This window comes from Taudactylus pleione, unplaced genomic scaffold (genome assembly GCF_031769625.1).
Source record: "Taudactylus pleione unplaced genomic scaffold, aTauple2 ptg000259l, whole genome shotgun sequence".
NCBI lineage: Eukaryota > Metazoa > Chordata > Amphibia > Anura > Myobatrachidae > Taudactylus > Taudactylus pleione.
This window is the reverse complement of record NW_028284661.1, coordinates 3,331,125-3,358,375: the sequence shown is the minus strand read 5'-3', so window position 1 is coordinate 3,358,375 and position 27,251 is coordinate 3,331,125. Positions and strand designations below refer to the sequence as shown.

The following is a 27,251-nucleotide window of genomic DNA, read 5'->3' as shown; positions in this document are numbered from 1 at the left end:
TCCTGAGTGTATACAGAGTTTGAATCAGAATTAGAACTGGCGTCCCTCACACAAGGTATCCACAATATTAGACAGGATATAATTTTTCACCAAAATAGCTGGAAAACGCTTTCTCATGGAGCTTCAAGACTATATAGATATCTATATTTGTCTGTTCATCTGTATGTCTATCCATGCATCTATAAGACTTGGTTTAACTATTATAATTGTTGTACTCACAGCTGTATCCCGCTGAAGAAGGATCCAAAAAGTCCAATCATACCCAGTAGCTCAATTCGACTAAGGTTTCTAACAATATATTCCTGGCACACACTAGAAATACCATACAGAGTGGCACCTCCGAGAACCAAGACATCTCCAATTAGTTTACTATCGCCTAGGTAAAAATCTGCAGACAAAATAGAAAACAAAATGTTAGAAGACAAAACTAGTCTACTCTAAAATATAAAATATTTTATGATTTTAACAGCAAATGGAGCGTGTTTTACTGAAATAATGATGACCAGATTGTACTGTATCGGAGCTGTCCTCTCGCCTGTTTCCTGATAGCAACAACAAACATCAAGTTGCTCATATAGTTTTAATAAGAACACATTTAATCCTCAAATTATTTGAATTTCATCCCTTGTAGTACGATTTTATAAATGTGACATTTTCACAGTATATGTCTCTAGTCACTTTTTCCATATTTTGTTATGCTACAGCCTTTTTTTGTACTCAAAATTCTACACACAATACCCCAAAATGACAATGTGTAAAAACTTTTTTGAGATTTTTGCAAAATTTAATAAAAAAACCCCACTAAGAAATCACATGTACATAAGTATTCACGACCTTTGCCATGAAGCTCAAAATTTAGCTCAGGTGCATCCTGTTTCCACTGATCAACCTTGAGATGTTCCAACAGCTTAATTGGAGTCCACCAGTGGTAAATTCAGTTGATTGGACATGATATTGAAAGGCATACACCTGTCTATATAAGGTCCCACACTTGACAGTGCATGTCAGAGCACAAACCAAGCATGAAGTCCAAGGAATTGTCTGTAGACCTCCGAGACAGGATTGTCTTGAGGCACAAATCTGGGGAAGGGTACAGAAAAATATCTGCTGCTTTGAAGGTCCCAATGAGCACAGTGGCCTCCATCATCCGTAAATGGAAGAAGTTCGGAACCACCAGGACTCTCCCTAGAGTTGGCCGGCCGTCTAAACTGAGCAATCGGGGGAAAAGGGCCCTAGCCAGGAGGGGACCAAGAACCCGATGGTCACCCTGTCAGAGCTACAGCATTCTTCTGTGGAGAGAGGAGAACTTTTCAGAAGAACAACCATCTCTGTAGCAATCCACCAATCAGGCCTGTATGGTGGAGTGGCCAGACGGAAGCCACTCCTTGGTAAAAAGCACATGGCAGCCCCTATGGAGTTTGCCAAAATGCACCTGAAGGATTCTCAGGCCATGAGAGACAGAGATTGAACTATTTGGCGTGAATGCCAGGCGTTATGTTTGGAGGAAACCAGGCACCACTCATCACCAGGCCAATACCATCTTTACAGTGAAGCATGGTGGTGGCAGCATCATGCTGTAGGGATGTTTTTCAGCGGCAAGAACTGGGAGACTAGTCAGGATAGAGGGAAAGATGAATGCAGCAATGTACAGAGACATCCTGGATGAAAACCTGCTCCAGAGTGCTCTTGACCTCAGACTGGGGCGACAGTTCATCTTTCAGTAGGACAATGACATCCGTGACAGCAAGATGTTCAGTGGCATTAGATAACACATCAAGAATATGACTTACCTTCTTTTTGCTGTCTTCCCATAAGTACATCAGCTCCTGCCATGCAACCAATCCCAAGGATACAGGCTACAGCACCAATGAAGTGTAAAACCTTATATCGGACCAGCAAGAAAAACCAGGACAGTAATATGACCACAGGAATAACAAAACAATTTAGTAGCTGCAAAGAAAGAAATATTTAATGATTAATATATTTGCCAATTAAATTACTATATGAAATTAGAACAGTAACACAATCAATAGCAGAAAATGTACACATGCTACAAAAATATGATAAAATACATATTTCACACACATGGTCATGGACTGATATTCTGTTCTAGGGTGGATGCCAAGGGAATACTCCATCTTTTACGCAGTCAGTGTGTCATGTGACATCATTTTATTATCAACTGCAGGGACCTGTCTAGCCACCTTTACATAATAGTAGCCAGCTGTGTATCATTATTGAAGTACAGGGGTGGACTGGGATGCCGGGCCATTTCCCGTTGGGCCTGACCCATTTGTCCCTTTAGCGGCCGGCAGTCACCCTTCACTCACCACTGTGCTCCGCAGGCCACCGGCCCGACTGCTACGGAACACGATCGGGAAGAACACGATCGGGAAGCGTAGCATATGAACAGAAGCTCATTGAAGCTAAAGAAAAAAGGCAGCCGCAGCAGCTCCTCCCATAATCCTTTGCAAAGTCCGTCAGTCAGCACTGACGGCTCCGCCTCCAGCCAGTTGGCGGCCTTCCCTAGGACCATCTCCATCTGAAGTGTACAGAGTGCAGTGCACTGCACTCTGTCTGCATCTGCAAGCTGCCTGTTGCACAGCAGCCTAGACAGAAGACCAACGGTAGGAGACTATAATATACTAACTATAATTTCAATGTTCAAATTACACCCTTGTAGAAAAAAAAAAAAAGGGAGTATCACAGTCTCCTCCAGCAGTGCTCCCTCCCCCTACCACACACAGCTCCAAACAACCCCATCCGTGGCACCACCTGACCCCCCATCCCCCACACAGGACCCCTTTTCTGCTCTCTCATCACAGCTCCAAACACCCTTTATTTTGCTCTTCCCTCACAGCTTCAAACAGTGCCTGAGTCCGCGCTACTAAGGCACTGTCCCGCCATCCCACCTGCAGGCCGCAGTGTCCCGTGGTGGGGGGAAGTTGTGAGAAATCAATATCACCGCTGCTCTGCATAGCAGGGCAGCGGATGAATAGATGCAGTGCACGTGTGCACGGCATCGCTTCATCGTGCGGGGGGAGCTGGGGGCAGCCCAGCATCTCCAGGGATGCTGGGCTCACCCCTGGAGTGATGGAAAAGGGGAGGTGCCACGAGGCCACACCCTTTTTTGGGCGTGCGCGCGGGGGTCCTGACCTTCCCATTCACAAAGTTGGGAGGTATGCCTTCACTGACAAACTGTGTAAGTGAATAAAATAGATTGAATTTTCAGAAATGTGTATGTCTGTCATTGAGGTGGTGATGTGCTGCTATTTTGTCAGTAGTGTCTCTGTGAGGGCGATTCAATTTAGTCTGATGCTGAATAGACTCCAGAAGAAGTTCCTGGAGCTATTCAACTGACTGCGCTGTTAAGCCAACTGAGAGGATTTCTGTTGGCACCCTCCTGAGGTGAGAGCAGAAATCTAACTATAGTGCCAGCTGCGATGCTATTTTCCGGCTTAGCGTGGCGCTAACAGCTTCGCTGCCCGCACTTTAGCCGGAAAATGCCAGTTAGCACGACTAAACACCCATCTTAAGGCATGGTAACCTGCATTCTCTGACTTAAATGGTTCTAGTCAGACTTAGCAGCGTGGTCAATTGAATAGCTCTGGGAACTTCTTCTCTGATCTATTCTACAGTGCAGTGAATGAATTGTCCCCGTGAGTGATGCTAGTGCTTACATTTTAATTGGTTTACAGATGGTGCTGTTACAGTTGGAAACTGCGGTTGTTGGGGAATAATGCACAGTCATTATCTATGGTGTCCAATCATTTAGTGAGTTTTATATATATTATTATATTATACCCTTTGGCTATTGTTTCCACACATGGGGTAGATATATAAAGCAGTGAAAAGAGTGGAGAAGTGTGCCAGTGGAGAATTTACCCATGGCAACCAATCAGCTCATACCTAAGTACTTGTACAGAATGTACTTGATAAATGCAACCTCAAAGCTGATTGGTTGCCATGAGCAACTTCTCCACTCTTTTCACTGCTTCATACATCTACCCCTATTATTCTGCAGCATGTTTGGTGTGATGGTCACCATAATGTCACACACTGTACAGTATTATGGACCTGATGGTGAGTCAGCAATGTTGGACGCAGTGGAGTGGTGTTTATTGTTGGAGTTGCACCGTGCATACATCCCAGTGGTGTTTGTATAGCTGTGCAGTACAGATTCAGAGACACACAAAGAAGTGCATCAGAAATGTGTTGGGCGCTCCTGTATGGCTACAGGGGGTTGGCTAATCAGACGCAGATGTAGCGATGGGTGTGTAATTGGAGTGACACAGGTGTGTTGCTGAAAGTGACTGCATGTAGAGATGCTGAATCGCTCACATTGGAGGCCATACTTAGACGGATAATCTGCACCTACTGTAGTTGGCAAATTTCAATGGCATCTAAAGATGTGCAAAGCATGATTGCAGCATCTGTACACACTCACTGTGGGCGTCTCAGCCCTTGCACAGTCAGTCACATGGATGTACACCAGGGAAGGGCTCTGTAGCGGCATTAGCATTAAGTCGCAGTCGTAACTGCATCAGAAGACACAAGGAAGGCCGCAACTGTTTCTGACTCAGAATCATAGAATAAGACCCTGTGAGGAGGGATTATCCCACCCCGTTCCATAGACCCCATCCCCATTAGGGCTGCTTCCAGAAATTTCCCGGGCTGGTTTTCCATCCCAATCCGCTGCTGTTGAAGTATCAGCATTAGTCTTAAGCTGGGTACACACACACTATACGATATAGTGTACAATATCAGACACATTTTATAGTGTGTATGCCCACTTGCATGTCACGCATGTCATGTAATGTACGGCACATAAGACGATGCAATGAATGACACTATGCAGTTACATGCAGCATGTAATGTCACATCTCGCCGGCATACACCAGTTCGTGCAGTGTGTACCGCGTGTGTGTATTGGTACATCGCATCATTCCGTCGGCTCGGCCACACATTGTATAGTGTGTACCCAGTTTAGTCTATTTACTAAGCAGTGTTAGGAGACAGAGTGAAAAGTGATAAGGTGCCAGCCAATCAGCTCCCAACTGTCATTTTTCAAACACAGCCTGTGAGATGACAGTTGGGAGCTGATTGGCTGGCACCTTATCACTTTCTTATCACTTTTCACTCTGTCTCCTAACACTGCTTAGTAACTAGACCCCATTGTCTTAAACTGAAACATTAATAATTGTGATGTATTGCTGGCAAGTCTGCTTCATATCTTAACATAAATAATCATGCAAATTATAATAACATAAGTAGACATAAATAATATTTTCAAACCTATTCTGCAGAATATTGGCCACATTAAACATTTGGCTCTGAAAATATTGCATATTTTACCAGTATAATGTAGCCTTAAATGTTCCACGCATAATTCACCCAATCATTTTTACTCAACCCAGTCTTACATATAAGCACAAACAAGCCAAAAAATACCCTAATACACTAACACACCTTCAATGGAAGTGAAATAATCACAGTTGGCAATCATGGGGGTTTCCTCTCATTGCCAGCCGGTCACAAGCATCCCACTGCAGAACAGTTGTGAGAGACTGGTGGTGAAGAGTTACTCATCGTGGGTGTTACTTATAAGGAATTCTCTTAAGTTTTTTATTCCTATTTGAAAACTAATGGATCAATTAAGAAGAAAAAAATATTATATATATATATATATTCACTAAATGTGAGAACATAGTATATAAGTATTTTATTAGAAAAATATGTTCGGTATGTGAAATTACTTTTTATTTATTTATGTTAACACTTTTGGCATAATAGACGTGACTGGAACCAGTGACTACTGGAGTTAATGTAATAAGAAAAAACATTTTGCACTTTAGGGTATATTTACAAAAGTGCGGGTTTATAGAAGTGGAGGTGTTGCCCATAGCAACCAACCAGATTCTACCTATCATTTATCTAGCACCTTCTAGAAGAAAATAGCTAGAATCTGATTGGTTGCTGTGGGCAACATCTCCACTTCTATAAACCCACACTTAGTAAATATACCCCTTTAAATATACAATAATATACCTGATTATCAGTTTTAACACTTCCAAAGGACACTGCAATCTGTGAAATGAGTTGCTTTTAGACACGACAAAGTGACATGGCACTGGTCGCGCTACCATAGTTACGGCCCTGACTGTGTATTATATATAAGGTATATACCCGTGTCTGGCCTTCCTGTGTTTTTTATGACTTTCTTTTCTGTTGTGTACCCTATTTTATACTAATGTTAAAAAAGTCCAGCATATTTCCAAAATCTGGTATCAAAATATATGGATATGACTGTACATGGATATATTTTCCTTCACATTGGTTGGTAAATGTCATTCTGCTGTTTCAAATCCAGAACCCTAAATAAATAATTATTTATTCATCTAGAGGACCCACAAAATGAAATTTGAAAAATGAATACAGTCAGTTCAATCTGAATGGTTAGAGCTGTGTATAGAAGCAATTAGAGTGCAAAGGCTTGCTATCTGGTGTTTTAGCCAGCTGCTTTGCTGCCAGATTTGTGTTCTACTAAAAACTTCCTTCAAACTACTGGGTTACTTTAATGAAAAGAAATTCAGCACACAACACCACAGGCTGTTTCATCTTCAATAGCTTTATACAGATATTTAATTTTATATAAACTGGATTAATGTCACAGTTTGAACTTGTATACAGACATTTGCCATTAATTAGTATTTTCCTAATTCACTATAAAAGAACATATTCAGACTGGGCTAAAGTTATTAGGTGCGTAATATAAGGATCACTAATAGGGCTTATTCTGCTGTGAGACCCAGATATAGGGCACTGCAGTAGTCTAAAGCTGCATACACACGTAAAGATTTTCTGTCCAACCATCCAATTAGTTGATTGGTTGGAATGAAAATCTGGTAACGTATGGGAGTAACTGATGATCAGCAATTTGCTCCTAAATGCCAGAAAACAGATGAAAATGGTCATTCAGACAAGTTTGTTAAATGTTTGATCTAAACAATTTGTTCAAACAACAGTTTTTGTCCATTTTCCTGCATTTGGGAGCAAATTGCTGATTGTCATTTGCTTTCATACCTTACCAGATTTTCATTCCAACCAATCAACTAGTTGGCTGGTTGGACAGAAAATCTTTACGTGTATATGCACCTTACGCCTGATGATACAAATGCATGTTTGACTTTAGGCAGATCTTCTGAGGGAAGGAAGTGCTTGAGAATGAAGTTTCATCATGAGCATTGGAAGGTTTCTTTACTGGTTTCTAAAATTATATAGGACATTACAGGGTACTTGGTCCAAGGAAATGATCAGATTGCCTGTTTTGTGTTAGGGAGAACACAGTGGGCCAAATTCAAAGTTGCACACAAGTTGGCCGCAATTACACTAGCACTGTCTGCAAAGAACGAAGGGCCTGATTCAGGGATGGACGCTAATGCGATCACAGCTGTGATTTCGTACAAAACGAAGCTTCGAAAATATGCTAATAGTTCCAAAGCTTACGCCCACGACTGCCTTCTCATCTGTGTACGACGTCACGCACCAGTATCAATATCAGTAACATCGATGCAGATCGAGCGGCCATCTGAGCCTTGCGGAAGTTCTCCTGACACATGGAGGGCTCTCATGCTGCATATGTAATTTCAATGGCTAATTTATGCACGCCCATGTAACGGCATTTAAACGGTAAGACACACCTGTGTTTTTCGAATCACCCCCATTACCTCGCCCAAACACTGACTACCTGTCACTCACTTTATGTATGGATCCTCTGTACGTCCATAATCACAAAGCATTCACAGCGGTGCACAGTGCAGCTTACATGCATGCGCAATGGCAAACAATCGCTCGAACTGCGTAAAAATTGCATTAGCGTCCATCTCTGAATCAGGCCCTAAATGCGAATATTCGCCAGCATACCCAGTTGCCTACGCACCGCTCTGCCCATATCCATACAAGTATTCAAGTAGCCATCATCATTATCAGCGTGCACTTGTACAAGCCTTACATCTGAAGCAAGAGATGTCTGAAATTAAACAGATTTCCCCGTACACACAACTCAGAATATCTAACCATTCTGATTACACCCCACTAAACTAAATGCCCCATTACCACCCAATTACAATCTCCTATTCTCCATCTATATGTCCTCTCTAGGTGAACTCATCAGCTCCTTTGATCTCCAATATAATTTCAATGTTGATGATACTCAGATCTACCTTTTCTCCCCTGACATTCCCCCCCCACCACCTCACTCGTATCTCTAACTGTCTCTGCTATCTCTTCCTGGATGTCCCACCACTTTCTTAAACTTAATATGTCTAAGACTAAGTGGATCATCCTCCCACCCTCCAGCATTACCTCTCTTCCCACAATTTCATTATCAATTGACGGCACAACTACCTCCTCTAGCCCCAAAGTGCACTGTCTTGAAGTTATCCTGGACTCTTACCTCTCCTTTAAACCACACATTCAGCAACTCTCGTAGTCCTGCCATTTCCATCTCAAAAATATTTCCAATATCAGACCCTTTCTCACCCAGGATGCTACTAAAACCATTATCCACTCACTGGTCATCTCCAGCTTGGACTACTATAAACTCCTACCTGCTTTCCACCTCTCTCTAATCCAATCTGCCCTCAATGCTGATGCTCGGCTCATCTTCCTCTCCAAACGTTCTACATCTGCCTCCCCTCTCCTACAAGCCCTTCACAGGCTCCCCTTCCCTTTCAGAGCCAAATTCAAGGTTCTTACACTCACTTTCAGAACCCTCATTCAATCGTCTCCCATTTACATCTCTGATCTAATCTTCCTTCACATTCCTGTCTTCTTCTTCGCTCAACAAATGCACATCGCCTCTTCTGCCAACTGATTACTTTTTCCCACTTCCGACTCCAAGATTTTGCCCATGCTGCTCCCTACCTATGAATCTCTCTCCCTCTACCTATCAGACTCTCCACCTCTCTACAAATTTTCAAACAGGCTCTCAAGACCCACTACTTCATCATAGCCTTCCAGTTCTCATCCTATCCCACTACATGCTCTTTCCTCTCTGTCTACCCCATATGTGTCACACCTGTTTGCCTGCCACATCCCTTTAGCATGTAAGCTCTCAAGAGCAAGGCCCTCTACCCTCTTGCGCTTCTCCTTACTTATACTGTCATCTACTCCTCACTCGGGGGCCTAACACCTGGTTGCTTCCACCCTGTTGCTTATTTCAGTGTTATGATCACTAATGCAGCAATGTATATAAACATTGTCCTGCATTGTATTGCACTGTAAGTCACGTGTTGCTTGTCCACTTATTTGTCTATGTACTTTGTAAGGCATTGCAGAACACTTGTGGCACCATATAAATAAAGGAAAATAATAATAATAATAACAATAATAATAATAATAATTAAGTTGCATGCCAATTATTAAGCACATCATAATATGCTAGTGCTACATAAGTGAATGTTAATAAATACATATATATATATATATATATATATAAAAATATATAAGATACTAGAGTGCCCCAAAAAGGAGTCTTCTTGGCCTGCCCAGGAAATTTCTTTTTGCATTGGACTATTTGAGACTCCTGGGACCACCACCAACATTTCAATTCAGAGGGAGAAGTTCCTCCCTAGGACGTTTATTACTGTTGGTTTATTGATACACAAAAAATGTTATTTCTTGTGCAGAAATATATAACTATATAAATACACAGTTTGTCCAGCAGTAGGATCCAACATCATTGTTAATACTACTTTAAACCTAAGGGAGTTCCTGTTCTATTAGTAATTTATGCAACTGTCATAAAGCCCAGAATTTGGGAAGTCTTGAAAACATTAAAGCCCTCACAGATTGGTTACATACTGATTGTCAAGTATTGGACATGGGGCTTGCTGTTCACTTACAGGGTGCAGCGCGCTCCTTATGTTGTGGCTCCCAGCTCCATGGCTGCTCATCTTCATCTCTCCTACTGCAGTCGGCATGTGCCAATGGGAGTCTGTAAAAGCTGCGTTTAAGTCACCGCTAATGTCACTAGCCCACCTTTTTCAAATTGAATGCTCTATTTACACTAGCCTTGAGCACAGCATAGTGCCAGAGTATTAGGTGTCCTTTGCTCCAATGCTCCTTATGTTATTTCTTGTGGAATTATTTGTGTACCAGTTATCTGGCTGTGATTCTGGCTTGTGACCCTGATCTGGGATACTTTTTGACCACTATTTTGCCTACTATTCCTATACCACAGAAAATGGATAGTATACTCTGACCCTGGCAATTTGTCTACTAGATACTGTATCTCCTTCAATATCTCATGGGTAGAACTGAGACACAAGAGTCTAGTTAGAATGAACTTATGCAGTGTCTACAAGGACTTTCCAGGCAATCTGACAACCTCCAGACTGCAATTGCTAATCCAGCACCTCCTGCTGTTCCGGCTGTATTTTCTTCTGCTTTTTTGGTGAAATTTAATGATGGTGATGGTGACACCAAAGCTTATAGTGTTTTTATGAATCAGTGCTTTATTGAATTTGAACGTCTCTTTCGGTAAGGCCAAAGTAGCCTGCATGACTGGTGAAGCATCTGCCTGGTCCTCTCACCACTGTGAAAACATTGACCCTGTATTCATTGAATCCTTCCAAAAAGGTTCCTGAGTGTGAGTACATCCATATAGGGTCAAGAGCAGTAGTGAGTCCTTGAATTCCTTTTTGGTGGTGGATCATTCTACACAGAGATCGCAGTTTCTAACAACCTACATCTCTGCACTGGGCAATTTACAACTGTTATTGTAGTTGACATTGGGCGTATTACAGTTTTCTTTCTTTCATGTAGTTATAAAAACATTCTACGAAGGATACTTCTTTTACTAAGGGATGACACATTTGTTTCCAACATATGGAATTGCATAACCTCATTAAGTTTTGGATGTGTTATTCCACCTACTGTATGTTATTTCCTGTGACTTCATGTTGAAATAATATGATATTTCAGGGGTGATGCATATAAGGGCTGGTTGGCTGCTGTTGTGAACAGCTCACTTGTTGGACATTTCAAAGTGTGCCCTCCTCCTTTGCACATCAAGGGACTGATTCTGAATTGGGGGCAAAAGAAAAACAAGAGCAAGTAACTTTGCAACTTGGTAACACCAGGTTGCAGTGCAGATGGGGCAGATTAAAAATGTGCAGAGATTTATATTTCAAAGGAACGTGTCCAAACCGTAAATAGCAGTGTAATAATAAAGCTTCTCAGCATTTGTGGCATACCTGCCGGCTTCCCGGGGGCGGGGCCAGATTAGTTGCATCATTAAGCCCCGCCCCTCACGGGAATTTGCTGTGAACGCTGCATATTTAATTAGGGGGTGGGTCCAAATGACGCATTCTCATTGAATCGCGTCAGTAGTCCCCGCCCCCTACACACGGACCTACCGATCCCCTGGAATATTCTCTGCATTCTAGGAAGTGGGTGGAATGCAGGAGAAGTGCCTACACTTCCAGGGGTGCGGAGGGTTACCCAAAAAATCGGGAGCCTCCAGCAGGTCCCGGGAGGGTAGGCAAGTATGATTTGTGGGCTACATGCAAGAGCAGTCAGTATTTACTCTGCATAGAAATAAAAATGTATTTGTACGCCTTACATTGCACAACACTATGGGCCTGATTCAGAACCGCTCACAAGCGCTATGCGCTCGCAAGCGGGTCAATGGTTTTGCATTGCGCACGCACGCACGGAGAGGAATTCTCTCGCTCCGGGGCTCGCTACAAACGGGGCGGCTGTCGATGTTGATCGACAGCTTGCCCTGTTTTGTAGGCAGGGAGGGGTGGATGGCTGGCCAAATGGAGGCATTCCCGAAGTAGTGAGCTTCCGGCTCTATTAGAGCCGGAAGCTCACTGGGGCTTGCGGCAGACGAGACCCTACCACAAGGATCTCGACGCAAGCCCGATGGTCGCGACCATCACCTGGACGCCCGCTAAAGCTGTGGGTGGTCACCCACAGCTTAGCGAGCAGCCAGGGGGCCGGACAAAAAAAAAAAGCGGTCGCCCTGATTCAGAGCGAGCGCTCGCTTTTTGCGAGCGCCTCTGAATCAGGCCCTATGTTCAGATGCAGAGTTACTTGCTTTACTTGCTTTGCTCCCAACTCAGAATCAGCCCCCAAGCATGGCCTGAAAAACGTTTACAGCGATGAATAAACGCAAGCTGGATTCACATATGTACGTGTGATATAAGTTTCCATGTGACAGTGATGCCAAGATTATAGAAGGTATTTTTGAAGGCCCTCAAATCAAGTATTTGTTAAGAGATGGGAGATTTGAATGAGAGTTGAATGAAGCTGAGAAAGCTGCGCAACAGAGCGGACCCACAATACTTTTCCGCCTCCCAGACTTTTCGCCTACATCACGTGTTTTGTAGGCGGAAAAGTACTGCGCGCGTGCCCGCTTTACCCCGTATTCAATTTGAAAGTAGGCGAAAACGGGACCCAGTGAAACTTAAATAAGCGGAAAGTACTGTCAGATTTGGGGAAATCAGCCTGACACCCCCCAAAAGATGCTCTGACATGGGGGTTTCCTATGGTACCCCCCGATTTGGCTCGCTGAAGGTATTTAGTGTTTTTAAACAGGCTCAATAGCTGCTAAATAGCGTTTTTGTATAAGTGGTGAAAAATAGTATTCAGGAGTATTTTTTGCAGAAAATAAGTTATCCCAGCAAATTTGGGGTACTTGAAAATGGGGGTCAGCATATTTTAAAGTTGCTAAAGTCAAGTTGAAAAAAAAACGTGAAAAATCCACCTGCCGCAAGCCCCTGCAATGAAATAAACACCTGGGGCATACTTGGGGACTCCCCAGAGTCAAGTTCGCTAGTTTTTATCTTTGTCCCCCAACATTTTTGTTTCTGCCCCCGAATTCAAAGTGATTTTTTGGGGTGTCCTTAAGTGTTTTTTTTTTTAATTTTTACGCAGTTTACCTTTGGGGGACTGTCTGAAGGCTGCACAGGGGTTCCTGCAACATTGCACTCCAAAACCCCAATTCTGCACTTTTTTCCTCCTCCTATTCATAGGCGAAACTTTTCCGCCTATTACATTGCATTGACTTTCCATCTAGGCGGAAAGTCTTTCAAATTGAATACGGAGTGTAATCAAAACAGGCGAAAATGACGTCATCGGCGAAAAGTTTCTGCCGAAACACATGAAAACAGACTTTTCGCCTCAAATTGAATACGGCCCAGAGTTTGAAAAGAGTCTGCACAAACTTTTTGGGGAATCACAAGGCCAAAAACTATACTGAATAGTGAGTGACCTTCTTATAGCTTACAAACCAATGGGGTGAAATATATCCTTAAAGTTAAATTGTTTGGACTCTAATTTGGCCTTTTATTTTTAAGAAAACACAGGTGTGGTGAGTGATGATCACGGTGAGTGTTTTCATCAGGACATCACTAACGTGGGAAAGCATTACCAAGGCAAATGGAGCCCCAATTTACTGGCTGATACTGGTGGACTCTTAAGACAGACATTCCTGAGGCAAATACAGCAGAAAATCAAACATAAAAGTATGTAAGGTGCATCAGCCAGTGAATGAAACTACTAGTAAATGAACATTTTCAGGTTTAATACAGTAATCTTAAATATTAGTGCAACCAATCTTAGATTAGATCTATTGACTATGCTTATTGATGTAAGTCATATTATTCATTTACTGAACTTGTCTGTGCATTTGTAGCATTATGTGTTCATTCACTGGTAATTCCTATACCACTACTGTATTTTGGTTGAAGAATTCTGGATATTCCTTCAATTTTTAAACCAACCATTTATTTTACAAGTATACATAGTAATAAATGATGGCACGTCTCAAAATAGTTTTTATGTTGTATCACTGGTGTCACTAGAGCTGCTCTGCTATTTTAGTGTCACCCCGTCGGATGGTGTCACTGTGAAGCCAGGACACGGAGAGAGGAAGGGGAGAGACTGTGGGCTGCTCCAGCAGCTGCAGGAGCGCTGGGGAAGCCCACTGTGTGCCGAGAACGGGAGGCGGCAATGCTCCCAAGATCGGCACACAAGGGGGCGTGGCTTCATGGATCACAGCCACGCCCCCTTTCTGCGAGGTCACGCCACCTTTCGAGAACACGTGCCGCAGGCGCGCGAAAGAACTCGGTCCAGCCGCACCAGGTGTCAACCAGGTAATTGACGCCTCTGTGTTGTATATTCTAAATACACCACTCACTTAAAAATGAGGATTCCCTTAACTGTTCATTCACTAGAAGATTCACCATATACATATGAGTTTGAAAAAAATAAGTTGTATATCACTCAATAATCTTACCTGATATAGCAATTGTACAAACATAGCTAAATCTAGCACAAAGTATACTATAAGAATCATGTAGTTTCATCCTTGTACACGGAAAAACAGTTTTCTTGTTCCCCTTATTTCAGACATCTGTCCCACCCATCCAGGTGTATTAGTGGCAAGATCATGCAAATCTGCATAAGCCCGTTTGCACCCAGTGTTCTAGGCTTGCGCAATGTATATACGCTACAGCAACTGATAAGTAATCATTCTGCATCTTAATGTTTAAAAAACTAGTCTATATAATAATTATGTAAAATGCAGTATACCATTTAATAAATATATTCAGTAAAAACCTGTAGGAGACACAAAATCATATTAATTACCCCAAGTATCTTGTATTGGAATCTTCCAATGTAGTAAACTGGTAAGAGTTGCAATGTATATTATTCCATCAACATCTCACCAAGGTGACAGACAAAAAGTACATAGAACTATAACATTATGGAATTTTTTGTTTAGGCTGTTTTGAAACTATTTAATTGGTGAAAAGTTACATAATACTAAGTCTGTTGGAAACAGCTTTATTCAAGAAACGTTCTAAAATTTGACTGTATAATTAATTCATCATGACACTGTTTCTATAGCAACAAGCTGATTTAATGAGGGGAAAAGGCATAATTTCTACCTGTTTTGTGTGAAACTTCTGAGTCTAGCTAATAGATCATGTAACAAAGTAGATCCATTGTCAGGAAGCATCAAATAAAAATCCAAACCCACTGCTCTGACATCAAAAGCTTTTTAATAAGTCCAGAGCTGTTCTCTAGTGAGAGGTACTAAAAGTAGAGAACATGCCACAGGTAATTGGAGCAACGATGCTCTGTACAATCAGAGCTCCTGCTGCGCTGAGGGTTGGAACAATATCATAGAGCGCCAACTTTATCAGCTATTATATATTTTACTATTCTCACTTTAGATCTGCTAATCTAACAGACTGACAGAGAATATATTGGCAACTACTCACTCAGGTATTGCCATCAAAATACATAAAAATAAACGTATACATTTATATACTTGTGTGACTTACTTATGTCAAAAATGTCTGTTTTATTGCCCAAACTTCTGCTCCTTTGTAGTAACATATAAGTTCCTGCCTCCCAAAAACAAAGTTTTCAGAATCCGGACACGGGACGAGATGTATCAAAGCAGTTTTTGCAGTCATATCTCCGAAAATGACATTTACAGCATATACAGCAAGCTCCAGAATACGATACATTCCAAGGCTTGGATGCCGTGGGCAATGCCATCTTTCGATGACATTATAGCCAATGGGCTTCTACTCACACTTCCCCCTGAGAGAAATCCAATTGGATCCCTCCCAGAACCACCCATGGTGCATGCGTCACTCAACAGGTCCTAAACCCGGAAGCCCTTTTATCGTAAAGGACAGCTCTTACCGGGAAAACTGTCCTTTGTGATTTTATTAAAATATACAAACGTTATGCTTGCAATGAGTGGTGGGATGCATTGCATTCAAAATGCAATGCGTCATGCATTCCACCTGGGGTCACACCCCCTACGAAAAGGACTACCCTGCTTCAACTGGACAATTTGGAGGTAGGTAAATCTATCAGAACAACAAGTATTAGTGTAAGAGAGCTATGTTGAACAGTCATAGGAAGCAAAGTTTCCTCTCAGTCTCCTCATACACCATGTGTTACCTCAAATGCCATCCAACTATCACTCTTCACTACCCTTTCCCTTCCCACCCTCATTCTAGTATAAGTAACTGAGGTCAAAATGAATCAATTTGGCATCATTGCCTTACTTGCTACAATTCTTCACCTGGAATTATGCTGGTTACTCTGGTTTGAAACTGGGCATCCACATTAGTTACGGTACTCCCATTTAGCAGCAAAAGAAGCAGAAACAATCCATATTAAATACTAGATTTTATGCCTGGCGTTGCCTGTTTTTTTCTCTGTTGTCACTCACCACCACCCTCTATCCCCACCCCCAGCTGGTACAAGCCATTATATGCAGTCACTGATACTGGCGTAGGCAAGTTCTTCTGCACAGTGTTTTAGATTGCAGGATCAGAGCATGCACGGTCCGACACTTCCCACTGCTGTTACTATACAGATAGACACGTTTATAATCAGCTGTGTGCTGGGACTTGGAAAGGAGATGACTGGGGCATCTCCACTAACAAGGCCCTTTAGAATGTAAGCTCCTATGAGCAGGGCCCTCTACCCTCTTGTGCTTCTCCTTACTCTACCTTCATCTACTTCTTACTCTCTACCAGGGCACCTAATACTTGGTTGCTTTGCATTGTTGCTTATCTGGGTGTTATGGTCGCGAATGTAGCAATGTACATTATCCTTGTACTGTATTGTATTGTTCTGTAAGTCACTGTAAATTAACCTATTTGTTTATGTACTTTGTAAGGCGCTGCGGAACACTTGTGGCGCCATATAAATAAACGATAATAATAATAATAATAATAATAATAGACAGGCTGATCTCCACTGTTGGGCTGGGATGAGGGTGTCCACGTCTGCCCAGACTAGCAGTTCCATAGGCATCCAATTTTCCCTTTAAGATATATGCAAATGAACAGTACGATGGTGCAGAAGATTTCCACTCAAATACTGGCCCCAGAAGATTTTGGTCCATGGATAAGGTCTGCATTAAGACTCCCACAACTTTGTCAGGAGAAATCTGGTTTATGAGGTTTTTTTTTAAGTTTTAAATACCCATTAGATTAATTAGACATGTGACTGCACCTGGGATTAAAATACAGTCTCATCTTCTTATGTTCATTTGTAAAAGAGTAAATGGTAAATATATCCAGAGGCTGGAAGCAATCAAATCAACGTCCCAGTCATGTGGCCTATAGGATAAACTGTAATTGGTTAACTGATGTCAGACATGGCCATGTGTATATGTAACAACCATGTAACAATTTCTATGGCTATTCACAGCATACTCCCGCTGGGAGTGATGGGGTGTCATTGAACTCTGTTGTTCACCTGCTGGATCTTCCAAGTGGGCCTCTCCATAAGGTTATTTTATTTATTTCACCACACAGCAGAGGCGGAGTTCCCACCCCTTATATAGTAAATAACACAGGAAGGAAGGAGATCAACAATATTTTTATTCCAGTTAGTATGAAATTGGGACGTCACTTTTAAATGTGTCACTTTGGCCAAAAGGTCAAAGGTACCAATGAACTCTTCCAAGATACACAGTTATATTACCATATAACAAGAGAAAACACATACAACTTAACATCTACTCAGTAACATTTATCGGTGTACATGAATATCAGGTAACCAGCTTACCATATACAGTACTCCTAAGGCCTATACTTTATCATTTCACATATCAAATCTATATATGTGGTTTAAATCTAGCCCGGGAATTTATCTATTAACGTTGCAGCTGAGGTTGGTGCACGCACTCCAAGGGGTACTGATGCCAGTCACATAGAATGGGTACAGCAGTTGGGTGAGGGGTTAATGAGAGAAGCAATATCCTTGGTGAAGTCTCAATCAACCAGTAAAAGGTATTTTGTATCCTAATGGTTTCATGGAGGGATGATGGTTCTATGCTTGGCTTACTACATACAACGTCAATGGATGAGGCAAGGAATGTGTAACTGTATGGTATTGTACTGTCTTTAACTCTTTCACGGCTCCTTTGAGTACAGTGTGGTTTTTTAGTAACCGCTGGGTATTAATTTATTTAGTATTTGCACTGGCTCAGTGTAATGTCTCATAAATAAATAGGTCTAACACAGCTGCAAGATTTCCCTGTCATAAGAGAACAATAGAACAATTGCTGATAAAGCTGGTGAGGTGATCCTGGCTATATACGAGGGTATTCCTGTGTAGGTGCTCTGCAGGCGTGTGGTGACTCTCAGTCACGTTACTGACCTTCTCTCCTGCTGTCTGCTCCAACTGAGCCAGTTCAGCACTGGACGGGATCTCAATGATCTGGGCAGTCCTAACCCAGCACCACCTTATCTCTTATATGGGTGTCCCACACTCCAGGATCAGGCAAGATAAAGGGGATGGTCACTAGTAGCTCCTCCCTGACAGAGCCAATCTACCTCATCAGCATGGCAGTGACAGCAGCTCCCACCAGCGCAGCTCAGTCTCTCTCACAGCGGCACTCCAACTGCCCCACCAACTGCCACGCGCTCCAACTGTCACTAGCCTTACCACCTGACATAGATCATGTGACCTGCTCCTGACCTCTTGATGTGCTGCAGAGGCTGCTGGGGATAGTGATCTGCCTGTGTAATGACATGCCGTGTAGTGCAATGCACCGCGTCAAACATAATACCTTGCACAGCGGGGTATTACATATATGCTACATCAATTATAATGTTTTCTCAGTACTCAATACAATTAATTTCTTTTTTTGGACACTTAGCTATGACAGCCTATATATGCAGCAGGAATGGTCTTCTATGACCCTTACATAGATGATCTATTTATTATGTTGGATGGGCAACTATACACATCACAGCAATTTTATTCTTTTTTCAACATCAACACTTTTCATTTAACCTTCATCTACAACTGGATTCACATGGACTTCATGGAAGTGACCCTTGAAGTTTGCAGTGACCGAACTAATTTTGTATTCTATATTTTGCTAAATTGTTATCACCAACTCATATACATAGCTCTACTACAAAAGTGCACACAAATATCCCTTGGAAAACCAACATCCTTACAATATCCTAAAAGCAGCATATGAAGAAGTCCTCTCATTAGACCATGACTCTTTAATACTGAGGAACGTTATTAATGGAAATGATGGGATCCAGTAACATGTTACAAAAAAACTAAAAGATTGCATCCCTGATAATCCAGTTAGTTTTTTAGAAAAAATAAGTGTCTTAAAACTGTTAGCACCCAGTTGCCTCAAACCTATCAAAACGAGAGCAATTATGATCACTCGATACATTCCAATCATGTGAAAAAGAAAAAAAAATGATACGGCTCTTAATTTTGTAATTCATTGGTGGATAGATTAATATATATATTTTCAGCATTTCATGATGACAACTATTGCTATATATTGTTAAATCCTTCAAGACTTTTTGTGTATTTGATGAAGCATAAATCCCAATATTTCCAATACCTAATATTTTCCTCAATAGGATTGAGGAAAACAAATTTATGATTGGCGTTCCATGAATGCACGAGGCAGGGCAACCACAAGCATACTACACTACAGTACATAAACATATGTGATACCCCTGCTTATTTCATTTATTAAATATTTGGGGAGGGGGGAATGTGCAGTAGTCATGATGCAAACAGTTACTGTGTCAACAGTGAGTATCAACACCAGAATGCCAGTGCCAGTATACCAACATACATGTAAAGGTGTATGTCTAACGTTATAATAGTTATAAAGTTTAAAGTTAAAATAGTATAAAATGATCTTACGTGGAGTAAGAAATAAAACATTATTTCTTATATCATAGGCACATTACAGAAGGTGAATACCAGGCTAGTCATGAAGGTGGGAAAACTATCCAATTATGAAGTGGCTAAACTAAAAAGTGTTTACTTTCTACTTTGATTTAAATCTTTTACTATAAAGATGCATTTATAAGGCAGAGTCAATTTGAGTGAGTACTGTAGCTCTTATAAGTGGAGCAGCATATGGAAGAGAGTGTATTTACAGAGAAAGCATTCTGCTTATTGGAGCTTACTATCTAAGTGTAGCCATTCTTCCATGTATTTGGGAATCACTGATTTATACCTTGGAGGATGCACGATTAAAGGTTTGACCCAGCAATGCTTGACTTAAGTTGGCATTCAAATATTTCTGCCTTGTTTAAACCAATCAATTCAACTTTATTTAAGCAGGTACCAATCATTCAGCTTAAATGAACTCTTTCAAAAATTACCTAACGCAAGTTATGTTTCTGTAATACTTTATACATTGGAAAGTGTTAGAGGTGCACATGAACAAAGATAGGAAAATAGCTAGTCAGAAATAGATAATATTATCTATAATGTCATCTGGGACTTTTCCATCTTGAGGTCAGTTTATATAAGTTTAGGTTCAGCACATTATTAGTCATTGGCTTGTAATATCCAAATTAATATAACTTGTCATGATAGATTAGTGGATTCATACACATAGTCACAGCCAGTGATGTAATAACAAGCTAACTAACATACTATATTGTTTGTGCCTGTTGTTCTATATCAGCACCCTCTTGCTTGTGACAGGTAGATATTCCAAATTGAGTAAATCTTTTATCAAGTTGACAAAAGACAAAAAGTAAATTTTACACTTTGTTACAACATTTAATTATAGTACATTACTGGTAAATCTATTTATATAAAATACATTTTTATATATTTGATTCTTTGTTGGTGAATATCTTCCACACTACTCAAGGTAAAGCTGCCAAATCTTACATAGTTATTTAGTATCGAAAAAGTAAGCTATTAGACCACATAGCTATAATGCAACAAATCTTATATATAAATTAATTGGTCTGTTTGTTTGTTATGAATTCGGACACCCCTGCACCGATTGGGATGAAACCAATGCGAGGTTGTCCAGTTGGATCCTGGCCAGGTATTAGGTGGGTCCTGTTCGGATCTCCCATTGGTGTACGCTGGGCAGAATTTTGACCCGGGGAGCCTGTTGTGGGCCTTCCACTGGATGGATTTGGATGAAAACTTCACAGAGGGGTGGAAATTGGTCTGGGATGCCTAATGGAGTGGTTGGGGTCCAGGTCAGACCTTGCGACGTAGTGTGCCGGGCGGAACTGTGACCCAGGGAGCCTGTTCTGGGCCTTCCACTGGATGGATTTGGATGACATCACATAACTTGGAGATTTAGAGTCGGGCAATGGCGGGTACTTCAGCTAGTATTCTTCTATAAACAGCTGTCTTCTCTAGTCATGAAAATATATCTTTCTCTATAGTGTCAATTTTAAGACATACCTCATTCATGTCAAAAGTTTGCAAAATCAGTATATTTCACATTAGTTGATATAATGTGTTTCAACAATGTCTACGGCTTCTGTGTTTCATTCCAATCTTTCACTATCACATTTACCTTAGCCAGACATTACTGTACAATTATTAGAATACATCCAGCACAATCCCTGTACCACATCTACCATTAACAAAGAATGCACACATTTTTGGCACTTGGTTCTAGAACGTTTCAGGGGAATATATGCAGAGATTCAAGATTGTTTAAGCCAGAGTTTCCCAAACTCTGTATTCAAGGCACCCTAATGGTCCAGGTTTTAAGGATATCCACGGTTGAGCACAGATGGTTGAATCAAAAGACTGACGTAATAATTAAGTCACCTGTGCCCAAGCACACTGGACTGTTAAGGTGCCTTGAGGGCCGTGTTTGGGAACCTCTGTTTTAAGCATATGCAATACAATTGGTAATATGGGATGTAGTTTATATCCCGGCTGTCAGGATGCCGACAGAATACTGGCACCGTAATCCCAACAACAGTCAGAATCCTGGTGCCAGCATCCCAACCACTGGCATTCCGACACTAAATATTTTGGTTAGGGAGAGTGTTAAGGGTATGCACTAGAGGGAGGTTAGGGTTAAGCTGCGGGGAGGGAGGGTTAGGCTGCGGGTTAGGGAAGGTTAGATTTGCAAGGGGGAGGGTTAGGTTTAGGCTATGGGGAGGGAGGATTAGGTGTTGGGCTAGGATACTTACCTGCAGGTGTTGGTATCCTAACCCTGTTGGGATGCTGGCATTGGGATTTTGACTGCCGGGATCCTGAGCGCTGGCATGCCATACCCATAATATATGGCATGTGTGGTAAAGCACATGCCTCTAGTATAGAGGTTAAGCCGTCATTACAGTACAGGTTTTAAAGATATCCATGTTTAAGTGCAGATGGTTAAATCAAACTGACTGAGATACTAATTAAATCATCTGTGCTCAGGCATGGATATCCTTAGAATGTGGACTGTAATAGCGGAGTTTGGGAACCTCTGGGTGAAGGAATAGAAGGAATAAATAAACAATATATTTCCATATCTCACAGAGCTCCTCTGTTGACCTTGACTCATGAATTGTTTATTTGGTGGCTTTGTTGTTAATGTGTATTTGTATTGCTACATATTTATATGCATCATGTATGTGCATTTCAGTAGCATTCGTTTGGGCCTACAAAGAATAAACAAGTTAGAGATGAAACATATTGTGGTTAATTAAGAATTAGATGTACATCTCTTTGTGTAAGATACATATTTGCATGCTGTGCGTGTGCACTAAAATTGAGCATAAATCTGTATATGCGTTTTTGCATATCTTTAACCTGTGTGTCCCAATGCCTAAGAGGTGGAATGGTTGGACAGGAGAAGGCAAACGTAATAAGAGATTTATAGCATAATTGCAAAAAAATTAGACATGGATACATATGCAGATTCACTTTTTAGGTAGTGTATATTGCAGCTGCTGAATGTCAGGCAAAATGCTAATGGCTTCTGGTTGGTTTATTGCATATTAACCACTGTATAGGGAGTCCGAAAAGAACATTCCTGCGCAAAGCCATAACAGGGCACAATTGTACCCTGCGCCAGCCCCTGCCCCCTGTCCAGCAGAGGGGGCGTGACCGACAGCTCCAGTAAATGCAGCGCTGACTGGGCGTCCCACGATGCACCATCCAGTGGAAGGCAGGGTCCTGTGCAGGGTTACCATCTGGAGTGTCCACAGGATGCACCGCGTGTGCTGCAACAGCAACCCTGGCTGCATGGTGCCATTCCAGGCACACTGCTAGCCAGGAGCAAGGGCTGTGGGTCAGCGAGAGAGCACTGGTCGTTCATAGCTAGTTATGACCCTGTTCCTGCCCCTACTCAATTTTGCTATTGGGTCTGGAGAAATTCTATTATGTATATAACCCAGTTAACAATACTTAAATCATTACTGTCACTATATTATATGTAGTCACAGCCACCTATTCACATCTATTAATTTCCATTTCGATATTCCAAATTTTGGTCTTTATGCCCAGCCAACAAGAATGGACAGTGTATAACATTTATACTTACTAACTCAAGAAAGGCTTAAATAGCAGTGATCAAGAGCAAGTTGGGTATTTGTTGTATACTGTCATGGTAATGATAAATACTGTGAGTTAATGTTAGGTTTAGCAATAATTATTCCTGTTAGTGATATCTTAACATGATTTCTAGTTGTGGGCCCTTGGTGTTTTAGTCCAACACTAAGTAAGTTGGATCTTGCTTTTCTAATCTATATCTGTCAGACAATCTCTTTATGGTGCATACACACGGTCAGATTTGTCAAGGTGCCCACACACATGGCGATTTTTTTCCCGATCTGGCCGATTCCGACACATTGGAACGACAGATCTGGTAAAAAATACCCACTCACGAACACGATGCGATGCGCTCCCCCGCAGGTCGCACCTCGCATCTTCAGATCTACCGTGCAGTACGGCAGATCTGACAATCTAGACACAAATGCACTGTTAAAGACTCTGGCTGCAGGAGATCGGATGAAGATTGGACAGCATATCGTATGCATATCGTGTGCATATCGTGTTCAGAGCTGCTGGGGAGAGATTCAAGGGAAATTGGACACATCGTCGGATCGTGAGTACATCAGTATGTGTGTGGGCACCTTCAGATTTGTCAGATGAATGACTGAACGATTTTACCAAAGATTTGAACAATTTGAACGATTGAACAATTTTTGACTGCATTAAAATGAATGGAATCGTCCAAGTCTGACTGCAAACACATCAGATGTCAGATATCGTTATCTGACCATTGGGAACGTGCATCGTTCATCATTCAGGCATGGCAGATGTGTCAGATTTCCTTCAGATATGAACAATTGAACGATTTTTTAAATCATTATCGTTCAGATTTGAAGAAAAATCTGACCGTGTGTATGCACCATAAAACACGTTTGTTTGTAAGCCTGCTAGAAAATAGAGGTGTGTCATTGTGATGTTATTATAATGTAGCACTCCCAAAACACATAATAGATTGTTTCATTATTTTATTACCCAATTATGGAAATGATGAAAATATATTTATCTATAAAGCAGGGCAGTAGAATGAGATTGTAAACTGTATGGTCTGTTCCTCCATCATTCAATTTATTTGTGCTATGTGATTATTAAATCATACTGATAATCAATACAGTTGATAATGTACAATACGCAAATAGACATTAAGCAAAAGAATGCTAGTCACAATGGACAATTTAAAGAAAATTATCTAAGTGGAATTACTTAAATTACAATAAGTTCCATAATAAAAATATTTTATAAAATCAAAATAATAAATGTTTTATATATAACATCATCTCATATACAAAATTCATTAATCTGTTTGTTTCTGTTTCTTTGTTTATTGTCTATCTGGTTATGCATTCGGAAACCACTTCACCGATTAGTATGAAACCAATGCAAGGTGGTCCAGTTGGTTTTTGGCCAGGTTTTAGGGAGTTTTGGAGCCTGGTCGGACCTCCCGTTAGTGTACGCTGGGCAGAACTTTGACCCGGGGAGCCTGTTCTGAGCCTTTCACTTGATGGATTTGGAAGAAAACTTCAGAGTTGTAACATTGGATCCCAGAAGACACATTAGAGGGTTGAGATCCCGGTCAGACCTCCCGTTGGTGTACACTGAGCAGAACATTGACCCTTCCACTGGATGGATTTGGATGAAAACTTCACAGAGAGGTGGCAACTGATCTGGGATGCCTAATGGAGTGGTTGGTGTCCTGGTCGGACCTTATGGTGGAGTGTACCAGGCAGTACTTTGACCCAGGCAGCCTGTTCTGGTCCTTCCACTGGATGGATTTGGACAACACCACATAATTTGGACGAAAACTTCACAGAGTGGTAACAGTAGATCCCAGAAGACATACTAGGGGGTTGAGGTCCCGGTTGGACCTCCTGTTTGTGTACGCTGGACAGAACTTTGACCTGGGAGCCTGTTCTGAGCCTTTCACTTGATGAAAACTTCAGAGTGGTAACATTGGATCCCAAAAGACTTACTAGGGGGTTGAGGTCGTGTCCGACCTCCAGTTGGTGTACGCTGAGCAGAACTTGACCCAGGCACACTGGGCAGAACTTTGAACCAGGGAGCCTGTTCTGCGCCTTCCATTGTATGGATTTGTATGAAAACTTCACAGAGATGTGGCAAATGGTCCGGGATGCCTAATGGAGTGGTTGGGGTCCCGGTCGGACCTCACGTCGCAGTGTGTTGGGTAGAACTTTGACACAGGGAGTCTGTTCTGGGCCTTCCATTGGATGGATTTGGATGACATCACATAATAAAACGTAATAACTTGAAGATTTAAACCCGGGCAACGGCAGGAACTTCAGCTAGTTGGTAAAATATTAGTGTATATCAGAATTTACGTAACCAGTGCAAAGTATAGTTTTACATCAGTAGAAAAGATAATACAAAACGACTTACAGAGAAATAGGAACATCTTTTTCCTTTGGACTGTTACAGGGTCTCTGTTTCCACCATTCTTCTTAGAAATAGAAGACTAGGGATGATCTAAGACTAGGGCAACTGGGATGATGCACTTTTCTTATTTTTTCTCATAATAATATTAAGAACTTTTAATTTACATATTATTTACATATAACCATTTAGCTATGTACTAATTGGGCCTGATTAAAATGTAGATGCAGTGCTAATGTTTGCACAGTTGAGGGATTATTTGTTACCGCGCAAGTTCACAAAGTACTGGGGAGACCCCACTGTTGCATACTGAGGCTCTGGCATTAGAAAGGTTTTGCAGTTTTGTTTTATGCAGCTTGATGTCCAATTCTGCCTTTTTCAACATCAAATCACATGAAAACCTGTTATCTTAAACCACGTTAGTAAAAAGAAATATGAGAGACATGCCCACTTAGTGATATCTTGCTTTCACCAAGGTAGACAGATGGCAGATTGCTTTCTGTGTAGCTTAAAATGGTACGTTTACATGTGGCTAAAAATCTTAGTTTTCCACTAATATGGATAGTGTACATCCTCCTCTTGCTCTGCTATCCTAATCTCATTCATAGTTGGAGACAGAGGGCCTTACACAGACTCACATATTTCATGATGGATTGTGTTTTGTTTTGTGGGACTTTTGATTCATCGTATAAAATAAATTCTTAAATATGGGCTTAATGTGTAATCTGTCTTGTTGGAATCCGCGGGGATTCCAGTGCTCAGAATTCTGGTGCCGGAATCCCGACACTTGTCAGAATCCCGACAGGGGCATCCTGACCGCTGGAATCCTGAAGCTAAGTAGCGGGGTTGGGGGAAGGGTTATACACTAGAGGAAGGGTTATGGTTAGGCACTAAGGGGGGAGAGTTAGGTTTAGGGAGCAGGGAAGGGGAGGTTAGGTTTAGGCACTAGGGGGGAGGTATAGTTTAGGCACCGGGGGGGTTGGGGGGGTTAGGGTAGGGAGAGGGGGAGAGTTAGGATACTGACTGAGAAGTGTCGGTATTCTAACCCTGTTGGGATGCCTGCGTCGGGATTCTGACTGCCGGGATTCTGAGCGCCGGCATCCCGTACCCATCCCCATTGAAAATAATGTACCAAGTCCTTTTTGAATATTGTTTAGGGAGCTGTTTGTCGGTCAACGTCAATATTATTAATGATTATAACCACTAGCTGCTATTTATTGTTTTCCCACACTCCTGGTATTCAACGATGAACTATTTTTGTATGTGGGAAGTCAAGGGATAGACTGTGGGGATAGGGACAGGTTAGGCTAGGGGGGAAGTTAGGGATAAGTGCTCTGTGATTACTAGTGTGTGCTTGTTGTTTAACGGGAATTCTATTCCTTTGAATGTTGTCTCCCTATACAAATGGTTCTCTAAATCCGAAGTGTTATAAGGATCTAGTGTAGTTGTTATTTAACAGTCCAGGTGGGCAATAACTGTAGGCAGGTACTTGTAGTATGTAGTCT

General features: G+C 41.6%; 1 protein-coding gene across 1 annotated transcript in view; it reads right to left on the bottom strand.

Annotated features, from left to right (window-relative positions):
* SLC35F1 (solute carrier family 35 member F1) overlaps positions 1-27,251 on the bottom strand; it is a 493,863-nt gene that overhangs the window by 86,998 nt on the left and 379,614 nt on the right. The window contains exons 4-5 of the mRNA XM_088480974.1: positions 1,791-1,950; positions 220-388 (exon numbers count right to left, since the gene is read on the bottom strand). Coding sequence (XP_088337100.1) covers positions 220-388; positions 1,791-1,950 — 329 coding nt within the window. The remainder of the gene's footprint in view (positions 1-219; positions 389-1,790; positions 1,951-27,251) is intronic.